The following is a 14,658-nucleotide window of genomic DNA, read 5'->3' as shown; positions in this document are numbered from 1 at the left end:
CGGTGGACCGTCTTCGTCCACCGTCTCCTGATCCTCTGTCCCATCCACCGCTCCCGGAGGCTGCATGTGAGTAATTGTAATGCAGTACGAATAAATCACATAAATTACCGGATGAGAAAGCCGTCGGGGACCTCGGCAATGTTCATCTGTTGTGAACTGGTTGGCGCAGGTGCCCTTTAGATACCAAGATGGACGCTGCAGCGTCGTCTTTATCGCAGGCTTTGATGGTTAACGTTGGTTTCTGCTGCTAATCAATGTGGCTGATTGCTCGTCCTTCACTGTGGCTGCACAGAGCAGCCCCAGAAACAGGTGGGAGGCTAAAGGAACTTTAAAACAGCCAGCGTAAAAACATATATACGATTCTGTCAGACGAATAATCGATCAAAATCGCTCATATTAAGAAAAATCAAGTTTCTACAAAATGTCATGTTAAACTAGAAAAACACTCACAAACCTCCGCCAAGCGGCTCATTGCCCTCCTAATTGGATTATAAAGTAAAAGCGGATCAGAGTTGATGTGTATTTTTAACTGATTTTCGAATCCATAAATGGGTTTTTAAGAAAATCCTGACCTCATTCTGGATCTGATCCAGACGAAATTTGGTGGTCAGGTAGAGACCCCCCCCTCCCTACATGACTGCGTCAAATTCCAGCATGTTCCTAAAGTTCTGTACAGGAACTACAGAAAAAAAACGAAACATCAGCGTGACAGATGAGAAGATGTTTGAAAAAAGGCCACTGCTTCTAAAAGATGCTTGTATGTAACCGTGGTTACAACAGAAGGGCGGGGGGGGGGGGGGGGGGGGTGGTTCATCTCAAACCTTCAGACAGACGAGTGCAGTGTGAGGAAGCATCTGATGATAATAATGTTGATAAAGATCACAGATTGAATTCAAACCTCATATTACTTAGATTTATACACACGATATATGTCGAGTCAGTCGTTTTCACATGTCATTGTGTAATATCTATACTCATCATTAGTACTATGATCGTTTGTACATACTATATATTGCTTATAGTCCCTTTTGAAATGGCTTTATGTAACTTCTATTATCTAGTTTGAAGCAGAAGAGGCTTTAATAGTTCCCGGATCCGCTCCTGTTTTACCGTAGTCTTCACCGGCCTCAGAGGTGGTGCAGAGGTCAGTGCAGAGGCTGCATGTGACGCCAGCAGAGGATGCACCGATCACTCTGGACTCCACGAACTGTGAGGAACGCGACAAATCACACTCTCCACCGACTCGTTTAAATAAATATAATTAGAATGAGAAAATAAATAAACAATCAATAAAGCAATTATTTTAAATGAAAATAAGCATCGGTAAACAAAGGAGAAATAAATGATAAGAACTACCGGTACTACTTTTATTTTGAAGTAATTCTTGACCTTTATCCAGCTCCTGTTTCCTGGTGAAGACTTTTCCTGTATCGACTCTAAAGCTGAGCGAGTCAACCTTTGGGAATGAAATAAAGGATTTACAAACATTCAAACGCGTATTCTTGTTTTATTGAAAGGCCGGTGAACTCGCCGCTGAGTGTTGCTGCAGTAAATTGTACTCGTGAAGATCTCTTGAAATAAGATCCAGGCTTTGGAAGAGGGAGAGAAACGTTGAACTCACTCCTCCTGACTAAATAAAATAATATATTTTAAAAGATTCACTTGGGACGAAACAAATGAAATGAGTCTGAGGACATTTAGACATGCGGCGCAGTTCCGACTCTCCTGGGATCATTTCTGAAGTGTCTTCCTACCATTTTTCATTCCCGAGTTATTGGCCTTTGAAGAGAGGCAGATTTCAAAGTCAAGGTTGGCAGTGAATGTTTGGGTCCAACTTCCTGCAACAATGACACTGAGGCAAAGCCGTCACTTTAGCCCTTCTGTTGCCCTTCAAAAAAAAAGGTTCCATCCGTTCCTGACGCTGATTTCTCTGTTTCATTGAAGGACTCGCATCCACTCATCTGTCTCGCTGCCCGAGGCCTTGAGAGAACGCAGCATTGCATAAGCAGAGCTTTGTTCCAGGTAGATAGTGGAGCGTTATTCCCTGAAAGGAAACACTGTTCTGTATAATGGCTGGTGCCGCTTCATCATCAGACATCCTGCTGTTCTGTGGAAGCCAGGGGGTGGCCAGGGGGTGTTCCTCCTAAGACCATAAACATGTCCGATCAGAGTTCTGTCCTAATTAAAGATCTGTCTCGATAAGCCATCGACTCCCCCCCAGTGGCTGGATGAGGAATGGCATCTGAACGCAACTCGAGGGAGGTCCGGACAGCGTATGAAGGAAAATTAAAGTGCTGTGTTGAACCATTAATGAACAGATGTCAGTGTTAACTACTACACTCTTGTAGTATACTAGAGTACGTGGAATTAAACGACAGCAGTTAATTATACACAGCATTTCATTTATTGACCTGACTGTATGTAACACTAGCTGTAGATCACTGTTCGGATTACGTTCAAACTTTAAACGGCTCTACATGAAAGCTCTACAAGATGGTCCAACACAGGAAACCAAGATGAGGCTCTACATGAAAGCTCTACAAGATGGTCCAACACAGGGAACCAAGGAGAGTCTCTACATGAAAGCTCTACAAGATGGTCCAACACAGGGAACCAAGGAGAGTCTCTACATGAAAGCTCTACAACAAGATGGTCCAACACAGGAAACCAAGATGAGGCTCTACATGAAAGCTCTACAAGATGGTCCAATACAGGAAACCAAGAGGAGGCTCTACATGAAAGCTCTACAACATGATGGGCCAACACAGGGAACCAAGGAGAGTCTCTACATGAAAGCTCTACAAGATGGTCCAACACAGGAAACCAAGAGGAGGCTCTACATGAAAGCTCTACAACATGATGGGCCAACACAGGGAACCAAGGAGAGTCTCTACATGAAAGCTCTACAACAAGATGGTCCAACACAGGAAACCAAGATGAGGCTCTACATGAAAGCTCTACAAGATGGTCCAATACAGGAAACCAAGAGGAGGCTCTACATGAAAGCTCTACAACATGATGGGCCAACACAGGGAACCAAGGAGAGTCTCTACATGAAAGCTCTACATGATGGTCCAATACATTTATGTTGGTATTTCCAAGGTCAGACATATGCATGCCTTGATTTATACAATGTATGAGTAGTACTGAATGGAGAGAAAAACACTACATATACTTCAATATATGTTGTATACACTAAGAAAATACAAGTAGGTTGAGTACTTGTAGGAGAGGGAAGAGAGGTAATGTGTCCATTCAATGAATATATGGTTTGGTTCTGTTCTGACGGTAAAACAGCTGCTTCATTTTCACTTACATTCCTAAATCTCCAGTCATCTAATCTAATTCGCTAAAATTACTTTTCCAAAGAAACAAGCATTAGAACATAAAGCAACCTCCCCCAATAACCTTTGATCGGCGCATTCATGACATCTAATCCATGATGATGCGATTAGGAGAGGGGACAGGGAAGCGTGACGTGTCCGGTCAGTTCTTCTTTCTCTGATGGCTTTTAGGAGGACAGGAAGGGCGAAGAGCTCAGCTGATCCTGAAAGAGACAAGACAATCTCAGAGCGGAGACACCTCTGTTTTAACCTAGAAGAGCTTCGTGTTTTAAACAAAAGAGTTTCGGCTGTGGAGTCATGAGTGATCATTCATCGATTCATTTTCATGTCCGCTTTGTCCGCCTTCCGGGTCACGGGTTGTTGCTGGAGCCTATGCAAGCTGGCTACAGGTGAGTGGCAAGGTACAGCCTGGATGAGGCGCCAGCTCATCATGGGTCCACAGAGACAGACAATTTGGAACGATCAATTCACCTAAGCTGCATGTTTATGGAGGAAACCGGAGAACCCACAGAGAACCCACGCAGACACAAGGAAAACATGCAAACTCTGCACAGAAAGAACTCAAGCCCGGTACCTTCTCGCAGGCCTGATGCGGCCCCCGGGCCTTGACTTTGACATATGTGGTGTAACTGATTGAAAGTGGCAGCTCAGGGAAGGTAAATTAAGTCATGGGCAGACACATTAATTGATCCGGCTCTGGACCAGCAGGGATTTAGACGTAAGATGCGTTTTTTTTACTTTTTTTCACTTTGATTCCTCTGTGCCCTCTGGTGCCACGTTGGTGTCCAAGAAGTCTGGGTGCTGCAGTTCCTTTAGGTATGTAGGCGGAGTAAGAACATGAGTGGAACCTACACGGGACAAAAAGAACACAAAATGGTAATCAAGGACTAGAAGTAATGGATGAAAGTGTGTTTGGATCGGTCAGGATAAAAAAAATTAACTCACTTGGGTTTCACTGAAATGTTACAAAATGCTCCCCAAAAAGAGCCTGATTGATCAGTCGTAAAGTCGAACTCTCGTAAGTCGCACAGCTCGTAAGACAATCACTAACTGTACATATTTAGGCTGCCAGAGATGCATCTATGTGTTGTAAGTTTTCACAGAAGGAAATCAGGAATTCCTCGACTCATTGATATTTCAGTTCAGTAGGGAACTTGGTAAACTCACCAATCAGCGCTTCCCACTTGCCATTGGCCTGGGTGACCTCATAGACACAACGCATCTCACTGTACGTCACCCCGCCGATAATAAAGACAATGATCCTGGGCCCTGTCTTCATCTCCGTGGGGCCCCGGTTCTTGTGCCAGTTACCATAGCGAGCACTGAAAGATGGACAGTCAAGTCTTCTTTATAAATGGCAAATGGACTGCACTTATAAAGCGCTTTCAACATCTTCATGGTGGCCAAAGCGCTTTACAAGAAAGCCTCACATTCACACACTCGTTCACACTCCAGTTTGGGATATGGGGGAGCAATTTGGACAGTCAGAGCTGGGATTTGAACCACCGACCCACTGATCACTGGACGACCCACTCTACCAACTGAGCCACAGCCACCCAATCTACAGTAGCACAGGTATACCACAAGGCTCCATCCTCTGCCGTATTTTCAACGTGACGTTTTACTGTAAGTGTAGGCAAAGTGCAGTGAGAAACCCCACCTTGATGGAGCGCTGGCTTTGGCAGATACTTGTCGCTGTGAAATGTACGGGTACAGCTTGTAGTCCAGTTTGTCCTCAATAGCATCCTGTGGGAATGTGTTGGTCACAACAGATGGCTTCATAAACAGACTATCATAGAGTTATCTGAAGTCACATTCAGATGGGATCCCTATTATAGGTAGAGGTGTGGAATAAATATATATTGTGATTGGTTTAGTGATTGGTTGAGGCCCGGTACCGGTCCGTAAGGAATTTGTTACTGGGCCGCACAGAAAGAAGAACTCATTTATACAATTTCCATTGTATCTATTATTATTATTAAAGGTGTCTTATTTTGAAAAACTACCGGATTTTCTCCAACGTAACATTCGCCTGTGAATTTACATGCTTTACGTTACTAAAAACAGACGTGAACTAGCGAAAATTAATAAAAAACAAACGTCTTTGGAGAGCTTCTTTGCTAAGGGGAAATGCCCAACAGAGGAGGAAGAAGAGGAGTCGACGACCTCCAAGAAAAGAAAACTTCTTTTAGCAGACAAACCAGGAGTCAGACTTAAAACTCGAGGCAACGAAGGGTTCAAAACTGCTTCGGCACAGAGACCAAGAACCCTGGATTAATGGAATTTATGAAACAAAAAAAACTTGAACATGAAGGACAGAAGCCAGTTGAGACCACAACTAATGGTGAGTAGATATTGGTGTACCGGTAATACTTGTTTAATAGTTATTGCAAGTGCATAATATAACGTTTATTGGTAAGATTATATTCCTTATTTTGGATTGAATTTACCCCCCGGTTTGCGAAAAAAATTGCCTGCCATGCAACCGGAAGGAAACGTGTTGGAGACCACTGATCTAGAGTACAATTCTATTTGAATGTCTCCATCAAAATGTTCTTTGATTTTTACCTAGATCCCATCAAACAAAAGAAAAAGGCACAATGGTAGTTCAGGCCATTTTCTCTTTACGGACTTTCTCTGGCTCCTAAATCACTAAATGACATACTGCTAATACTTGAGTGGTAGCTGAGGAGTACCTCGATGAGGTCCTTAATGAGGGGAGTCCATCTGGAGAGTTGGTAGGTCTGCTCACTGATCCTCTCCTTGCGATCAGGCTTCTTGGCTTTCTTTGTGGTGCCCTGTGAAGTACATGATGCTTCCAGTCATGTTAGCATGGCACATCTTCAGTCTGGAAGTTTAGTCACTACCTACACCAAGGAGTTTACATGTTCATGTGTCCATTGATTGGTAGTTAGTTAGTTTCTCAGCAGGATTGCATTGACCTACTGTAGGGACACTTGGTAGAAAGTTCCACATTATCTTGAATCAGTTTCGATCGATGTTCACACCTTGAGGCGGGCCTGTGTCCCTCCCCCACTAACTCCCCCTGTCTTCCCCTCTCCTGTGCTCCTGCAATCGGTTCATTCCCCTCACCTGTGCTCCTGTCATCACCTGCAACACATCTCTCATCAGCCCAGACTCTACATATACTCTACTCTACATGTCCAGAGGAGAGACGGGGACTATATCGGTAGAAGGATGCTGAGGATGGAGCTGCCAGGGAACAGGGCTAGAGGTCGACCCAGGAGAAGATACATGGACGTAGTGAGGGAGGACATGAGAGTGGCTGGTGTTGGGGAGGACGATGCAAAGGACAGGGTGAAGTGGAGAAGGTTTGGTTGCTGTGGCGACCCCTCAGGGGACAAGAAGAAAGTCCAGCAGCAGCCAATAGGGTTAGATGTATGACGTGCAGGTGAAACGAATTAAGAAAGGTGTACTATGACTACAGAAGTGGCATCAAGCTGCTCCTAAGGTTCACATGATGAGTCGTTCAGGATTTATTCACCATGGAGTCAGAACAGCTCACCTCAGAAATGATGGGAACGCCCATATGAGCCATGTTGGAGATGATGTCGCTGTCCTCGGGTGGGACGCTGGCATGCTGCAGGAGCTTACACAGGTTCTCCTCCGTCACACCTGAAACACACACAGATACACAAGCACATGAACCTTAGACCTTCACATACAGAATGAATATGCATGGACGATTTATTGACGATGGAAAACAGCTATGAATGAATGCCTGACCATTCTTAAGAAAGATGTAGAGCAGGATGATGCGGATCTTGTCCGAAACGGAAACGTTGGCGTCCAGCAGAATGGGTACGATGAGCCGCATGGGATCCTTAATCTTCTCTCCTTCTGCATCGATGCCCATCGCCAGATCCTTAAACATGGTAAAGGACAGAAAGAGGCGAAAGCCCCACACTCGTTTCAGCCGAACACGACCTGCGGAGAAAATCTGGCTTCGATGTCAGGGAGCTCTATTTCCTCACAATCGCAGACAAAAAGGTCAAAAGAATGTTTTTGTGTCAATCGACCCCTCCTACGTAGCGTCATCCTCAGTCTGAACTGAATTTCCGGTACCCACTTTAATGCTGACGGATAGTCACTTGTGCATTTCTAACTCTATAACACCGGCGTGTGTGATTTATTCACCTGTTCCACACGACAGAGTTTATCCACTGTGCCCTGGTAACGGTTCATGCAGTCCTCAGCCAGGTGGAGGTGCGTTGAATACTGAGGTCAGTGGTACAGGAGAGAGGCTGTTAGTATGACTCCTGAATCTGCAAAACAAACCTCTGTACTCTGTGTCTATGGTGATTACAGCATCCCTTTACTTGTATGCTTCATGCTAAAAAAAAAAGTTTTATACCACCTTGAATCTTACATGAAATGTATTTAATGAATGAATAAACTGCAAATTGGTGGCATCTGGATCGGGATTGTAATCCAGTCCAGGATCTGCCCAGTTCTGCATCTGTCTGTGTCCAGGAATCTTTCTCTTGACTGCTTTATTGTTATTTTTCACTCTACTTATATTTTAAAATGGCCAAACATCACCGTGTTGGAGCCTCGAAAATATAATCAACTCTCCCGCGACCATAAAATCATATCCCGAAACAAACAAAAAATCTGGACTGGAGTCACAATTGTACGAGCGTGCACGATGTCACAAGGTCAGAGTCGCACGACTCTGCTTTCAGCTCGGCCTTGGAGTGATGCAGCCTCTCGGTGCTTCAGACTAACTGCAGCAGCATTTAGAGCAGCTGCTTCAGCCCTACCTTGCTGAGCTCCTTCTGATACTGAGGCATCTTCTTCAGCATCTGAGACAGCTCCTTCATGGTGGTCTGAAACAAACAGGCTCGCTTGGTATCTCAAACATGAAGTGACTGAGGAATCTCACGTCATCCGCAAACATGATAACCGAGTGCATACAGTCTGTATCTCACTGCCAAATTGCATCTGGATCTGATCTAGAATGAGGTCAGGAAATAATATGACATTTTTAAATTGAAAACCCATTTATGTATTCAAAAATCAACTTTTACTTTTCATGGTTGGTGTATAAAGATACCAAGAACAAACTAGAACCTTTTGGTGCTGATCCAGATCCCCATGTGAACGGTGTGGATTCAGTTAGCAGGGGAATGAGCTGCTTGGAGGAGGTCTGTGCTCTCTGAGCGCTCTCCTTGTTTAGCTAATGGGCAGCTTCCTCTCACAACAAACCTGCTATACTGAACTGGAGCCTACATTTCGTGAATGGTCGTTTATGTGTCGGTCCTGTGATGAACTGGTGACTAGTCCAGGGTGCACGCCGCCTCTGAGCCTGCACCCCTGCACAGGATACGCGGCTGCAGCAGATGGATGGATGGATTATGAAGCACCAAACACAACTACAGAGACCCTCGATTACCGAGCAACAGAACCTGCACATCATCCGAGAAGGGGAGTGAACTAAAGTGTTGGTTAAAAACACATTAAAGTTCTGTCCTGAGTTCATCCAAACACGTGGCAGGTGTTAAATCCAGACTGAGTGCATTCACTAACAGAGATACCAGCTTGAAATGAAACCTATTGATTCTTCCTCGTCAGGCATCCCTAATATGTGTTCTACGTTCGGCTGACTAGCTGTGACAGGAAATGTGTTTGACTCCATCCATGTTTCCTGGCTCTCCGTCCGCCTCGGCGACCTTGTGAAGGCCACGGTAATGCAGCCTGAAAGCGAGACGCGAGGCCGCGCGACCTCTACCTTCTCCCCGGTGTTCATCTTTTTGCTGGCGGAGAACTCCTTCAGCGAACGAGTCACAGCCCTGCGAGACAGGAGAGGACAAGGGAGATGAGTCCTGCCGCGGCGGCGATGCCTTCTGCGTCACCGCGGTAACAAGGTCGCTCACGTCGAAACCTCCGCGATGTGTTTGTGTCTCAGGCTCAGCCACAGGTCGTCGTCCTCGTCCAGCACCACCTCTTTGGTCCTCGTCTCTCCCATCCCACTGGTCTCAAACCTGGCGGAGAGAAGACGGACTGTGATCCTGTCTCAGACGATTCAAAGGAGAGGAAAGGCAATGGAGCAAGCGAGGCGCTGCGCTCGCTCATCCCCTACCTGTAGACGTCATTCTCGATGCCCAGGAGGTCGTAGGACATGGCCTGCAGCGTGAGCTCGTGCAGGAGAGGCGACACCGGATCGAATCCTCGGTCAATGATGAGCAGCTGAGTGCGGGACTTGTCTGGACCCTGAACACAAACAGGACCAGAGAGCACTGAGCTCACTGTTTCACCCTCGTCCTGCAGCGCATCGTTTAATATTAGTACGTTAATATAAGTGCTGCTAGATGTGAGGATTCCCAAATGACGAGTGTGAAAACTGCCCACATGAAAACTCGACTTTCGTGCATGCATGCAAAGAAAAACAACCTTTAAAGTTTCGACTAATGCAGAAACTCGATCCTCCCTGAGACAGCCCAACGTGTCTGCAACACTCATGTTATCTCGTTCATAATTCATGGTGGAGGCGGAGGTCAACCAATCAGGTGCCACACACCTGTTGGTCAGAGAAGAACGTCTAAACCCAAGGCCCAATCCTTTAGCCCCAGTGGCCTACCTCTCCTATAGTAGGGTCGTCTGCCTTGTACCCATCCAGCTTCTCCTGAAGCATCTGAGCCAGGACTGCACAGTCTTTGTACTCTCTGAAATCACACACACACACAGACACACACACAGCATTGTAACGCAGCTGTACCTGTAATGAATGCTGTCGGTTTGTTCTCTGCTGGTACAAGGCGGCATGCACTGGACTGTGTGTTGTCCCTGCTGGTCTCACCCTCTGTACCGGACTCCAGGATACTCTTTAAGTGTGGCGCAGAGGGTGGCGAGCTGCTCGGCACAGCGCTCCAGCATGTTGTGCTTCACGTCGGCTTTAAAGGGGCTGTAGAAGTCCTGAAAAGCCTCCACTTTGTCCAGGGAGAACACCTAAAAGCAGAATACACGGCAGGTCAAAGGTCAGCGCTGCACCGGTGGCCCGCCGGGAGCAGTCGACCCAATCCAGGATTTCTTCTGGATCAACAACATTTATTCAACTGTTCCTGGTAAGATTCCTAACATTTCCTAAAAATGTCATCAAGCTCCTTCCGTAACTTTTTAAGTTATATTAGCACAAAATATTTCACTGCTTTATATTTGTGTCTCAGCTAACCGGCTAAAACGAGTATCCGGTACAGATGATGCAGCGCAGCAGCAGGTTACCTGCCATGGTCTCATCCCGGTCGAGACAAAGTCTTACCTGGGATTCGTAGGGCAGAAAGGCGATGTGGATCTCAGTCAAGGCCTTCATGGCTTTGGAAGCTCGAGATTTGGTCAACAGTCCAAACAAGGATTCTGGGATCGCTGCCCGGAGTCACAGAAAGACATGACGCTTAGACAAAATATCAAACTGCAGTAGACAACTTCTTGGCAGATACTTTTATACTACATTATATTGTATTGTGTATTTGTTTTTACAGTTTTGCTGGATTTACTCACTGTCTGTGAAGAAGACGTGCGCTGCTCTGTACCTCGGATTCTGAGGGTCCCTGAAGTCATCAATCAGACCTTCAACAGACTGACAGCGGAGATCATGGAGAGAAATTTGGAACAAATAACATTCTGCATTCAAAATGACTTTTAAAGGGCTGAGAACATCCATCCTGCCCCCAAACAGCCAAAATAGCATCCTGATGCATTCCTAATGGTGGATCGAGACGTGCAGCCTGGTTTACCTCATCCGAGGGTGTGATCAGGTAGATCGCATCCATGGTGGGCAACGGCTCGCGCCGCTTGTTTATGTCTTCTACAACTGAGGAGCAGACGGGAATAATCAATAAATCATCTATGAGCTTGATCAGTAGAGTATTCCTTCTGGCTTTTCATTTGCTGCTTACGCTGCAAACTAAACCCAGCTAGCACAAAGCACGCCATTGCTTTGCATGACGAAAATATCAAGCACACATGCCTCTGCAAAGTTAATTACATTAAATCCTAATCTGATTTACAACCATTCATTTATTCTGGAGTTATCGTAACACGCTGAGAATGATCAGGGCTCTCACAGGGATGACAGGGAACTTTATTTCTGCCAATATTCTCCAAACTTTAATGGTTCCTTCTTTCGTCACGTCAAGGGAAAGAAATTAAAAACACAAGCACGGCGGAAATAAAATAAGCATCCGAATGTTCAAATAAAAACAGGCATAAGATCAAATAAAAACCTTTAAGAACAAAAATGCACTTTGAGAGTCGACGGTCTCATATAAACTTTAGAAATGAAAGAAAGGATAAACATTGGGAACTTAAATTCCAATGAGATCAGGGATTACACGTAAATTAGCCCGATGTCTACCCCCCCCCCCGCCTCCCTTCATCCACCTTCCATCCATCCACAGCCGTGGACAGAGGTCACACTTACTTGTGATTCCCTCTGACATGACGTCTGTCATCTTACAGCAGGAGGACACCATCCTCATGCTCAGTTTGTCCACCACCAGCACCTGAAAGGCATCACACGCCGCCCGGACGTTACCGCGGGAGCCCTGCTCGCATCATGGGAACGCAGCCAGAGCGTGACGGAAGCCTTACCTTCCACTTTCCTTTCTCTCGTGCCTTCTTGATGACGTTATTCATTATTTCTGTTAAGAAAGGACATTTTACATGTGAATATTTTAGAAGGGCTGAGAGGAGATTGTTCTTGATGCCACTGCATATGAAGCGTGAAACTATGTGAAAATGGTCGTTGCACCGACTGGCTGTGATGCATTTATCTATTTTTTATTATTGTTATTATTTACTTGCACCCACACAGACTTGTCCGTGCACTGATACATTAGGGTTCATCAGGGCGACAGCTGTTTCACTATGTGAACCTGGACTGTCTTTATGCTCCTGTTACATTCGATAATGAATGGAGTTCGGCTGCTGTACCTTGTGCGTAAACGGCACAGACTGTGGTCGTACATTTACTGTTACTGTTTGCACCTATTTCTCCCATGAATCGAGTATTCTGTCACATCTAAAGCATCATTTTATCCAAGTGGACCGCCCGCCCGGGAGACATTTATTTTCTCACATGCATGGGACAGAGGATTGGGAGATCGGGGAGTCAATTCATTATGGGAGAAAACGCACCGTCTTCTGCGCCGTTTTAAACACAGATTGGAGGATATTTAACAAGTAAAGACTTGAATATGAGCGTTCACACGGCATCTTAATAATGAAGACTACAAATAATTATATAGTTAGCATTCATAATATCCTACAGTAACTCACACACACATTAGAGACAATATCATTGATGAATGATCCGCCCCCGAGATGTCAATCAAACTGGTGATTTTGAGCGGCGTCCCAGTTTCTCCCACTGGGGGCTTTCAGCGTCTGTCCAGTCCAGAGGGTCTGGTGCTGGGAGGAACCGGGCCACTGCAATCACTGCCTCTAATCTGCCCCAATCCTCTTACCCCGGCCTCCACTCACATCGCTGTGTCTGTCCCGTTTCTGTGTCAGCGGACATGACGTCGCCCGCTGACACACACACACACACACACACAGACAGACACAAAGCAGGACAGACACCCAGAGTCGTGTCCTGTTTCTACAACGGGTCCGTCTCGGAACCGTGGAGTCGTACTGAGTCTGAGGAGGAGCTCAAACGATGAGCGGATGTTCCTCCAGCCATTTAACGGGATTACGGAGAAGTGTTAGTGGCCGAATGGGATGTGACATGTCACACAGCAGAACAGCTGTCTGCATGTAGAACAGTAGAGTTTAATAAAATAAAAGACTTTAGGGGTTGATAAAAGCTCTACTGTGTTTTTATCAAACTAATGTAGACTTTTTATTACATTTCTTGATAAATCGATCAGGTATCGATGAAAATACGACACGTATTTGGAGAACTCTTATTTCTAGCCTTGTATGAATTGTTGTTTCAGACTTTTTGTTAATCAAAGTAAGATATTCAGAAATATTTATACAATTGAATCTTGATTTTACTCGCTGATGATTCTTTAAGGCCTCATCCAAGAGGCTGCTTCACTTCTTCAGCACCTGCTGATGGCGAGATGAAGACAAGAGGACACTTGTCCTCAATCACCGCGACAGATCATCATCATATCCGAGAGAGTTTATGAACTGAAACGCTGACGCGCTAAAGAGAGCGTCACGTCATTGACACTATGACGCGATCTGCCGTCATTGATAAACAGGTGACCGTGAAAGCGTCTGTTGCTGAGTTCGGTCCTCCTCCTCCTCCTCCTCCTCCTCTCGGGATGATGTCAAAGCGCTTAATCCGCACAGAGATTAGTGAAACGGGATTTACAACCAACCAGAACTCCGTGCTCCATTACGCGCAAATAGAACGGCGCAATAGTGATGAGCCGTTGTACTATAAAATATTTAAATACATATTTGGAGATAAATCTGGAAAGGCGCCACTTCGCAACTGGTTGGATGAGTTTGTGCGTCTTTTACGCATCAACCTTCCAAAAACGACCAAGCTGCCACCTGGAGCTGGACTGTCTTCTGTCTCCATCTCGCTCGCATCTCTCATCCGCGTCACTTCTCGTGGATTAGGATTAATATCCATCCGGTCGGACGTGGATCGCATATCAGCATAAAGAAGTCAAAAATCAAAGAGCCGCTCTTACTCTCTCCAACGATGGCTTTCAGTCCAAGCGGTGCCATGGTGTCCTCTGCGGCGTCCACTTCACACCAACCTGTCCGGAGCGCTGTGGCAACGTCAAGCTCAGAACGACACACGCACTTCCGCTCCAACCGCCTACAAAATAAAAGCCGACAGACTTCCGCCAAGATCCAGACGTAAAAGAAGGTTTTCCAGTCGCTGACTGATCACAGACATTGTGTGGTGGAACAAAAGTATCAGCCCGCAGAACGACCAAGGGTGCGCGACGGGATTAACGTTAGGAGCTGTCTGAAAATAGGAAGTGCAGGTCAAATAGGAAATTAAGTAGAATTAAAAGGCGTTACATTTGCTGTGCTTTCGTTACTTTTGTGAAAACTGAGCCCCTTTTTGTTTGCCATGGTGATGGATAGACTATCAGATGAGGTGAGACAGGAAGCTCCTTGGGATATGATGTTTGCAGATGACATTGTGATCTGCAGTGAGAGCAGGTAGAGGAGAATCTAGAGAAGTGGAGGTCTGCTCTAGAAGAGAGAGGAATGAAGGTGAGCAGGAGTAAAACAGAGTACATGTGTGCAGGAGAAGGTCGATTTGCTGTGGCGACCCCTGACAGGACAAGCCAAAAGTAAAGTATTTGTTTGATTTCAT

At 45.7% G+C, this 14,658-nt stretch overlaps 1 protein-coding gene across 1 annotated transcript; it reads right to left on the bottom strand.

Moving 5' to 3' along the window:
• Positions 1 to 3,411: 3,411 nt before the first annotated feature.
• stxbp1b (syntaxin binding protein 1b) lies at positions 3,412 to 14,054 on the bottom strand. Its single transcript, XM_068760724.1, has 20 exons — positions 14,018 to 14,054; positions 11,955 to 12,004; positions 11,785 to 11,866; positions 11,099 to 11,175; positions 10,863 to 10,941; positions 10,624 to 10,727; positions 10,165 to 10,313; positions 9,946 to 10,030; positions 9,448 to 9,578; positions 9,242 to 9,349; positions 9,097 to 9,157; positions 8,129 to 8,194; positions 7,503 to 7,583; positions 7,092 to 7,230; positions 6,871 to 6,980; positions 6,041 to 6,142; positions 5,005 to 5,090; positions 4,512 to 4,666; positions 4,083 to 4,192; positions 3,412 to 3,547 (listed from the first exon to the last, which is right to left on the bottom strand). Exons 1-19 carry the CDS (start codon positions 14,052 to 14,054, stop codon positions 4,089 to 4,091), a joined length of 1,806 nt encoding a protein of 601 aa, XP_068616825.1. The 3' UTR covers positions 3,412 to 3,547; positions 4,083 to 4,088.
• Between the last annotated feature and the right edge of the window lie 604 nt (positions 14,055 to 14,658).

Source organism: Brachionichthys hirsutus, chromosome 4 (genome assembly GCF_040956055.1).
Source record: "Brachionichthys hirsutus isolate HB-005 chromosome 4, CSIRO-AGI_Bhir_v1, whole genome shotgun sequence".
NCBI classification, from domain to species: Eukaryota; Metazoa; Chordata; class Actinopteri; order Lophiiformes; family Brachionichthyidae; genus Brachionichthys; species Brachionichthys hirsutus.
The sequence above is the reverse complement of the archived record's forward strand: the minus strand, read 5'-3'. Positions and strand labels throughout refer to the sequence as shown.

Bases quoted from the DNA above. Each gene is read 5' to 3' on its own strand.
- stxbp1b (XM_068760724.1), bottom strand. From the start codon at position 14,054: ATGGCACCGCTTGGACTGAAAGCCATCGTTGGAGAGA. The intron at 11,176-11,784 runs GTAAGTGTGACC...TCTGCTCCTCAG, and splicing joins CATGTCAGAGGGAATCACAA to TTGTAGAAGACATAAACAAG. The intron at 9,350-9,447 runs GTAGGGGATGAG...TCTCTCCGCCAG, and splicing joins ATCGAGAATGACGTCTACAG to GTTTGAGACCAGTGGGATGG.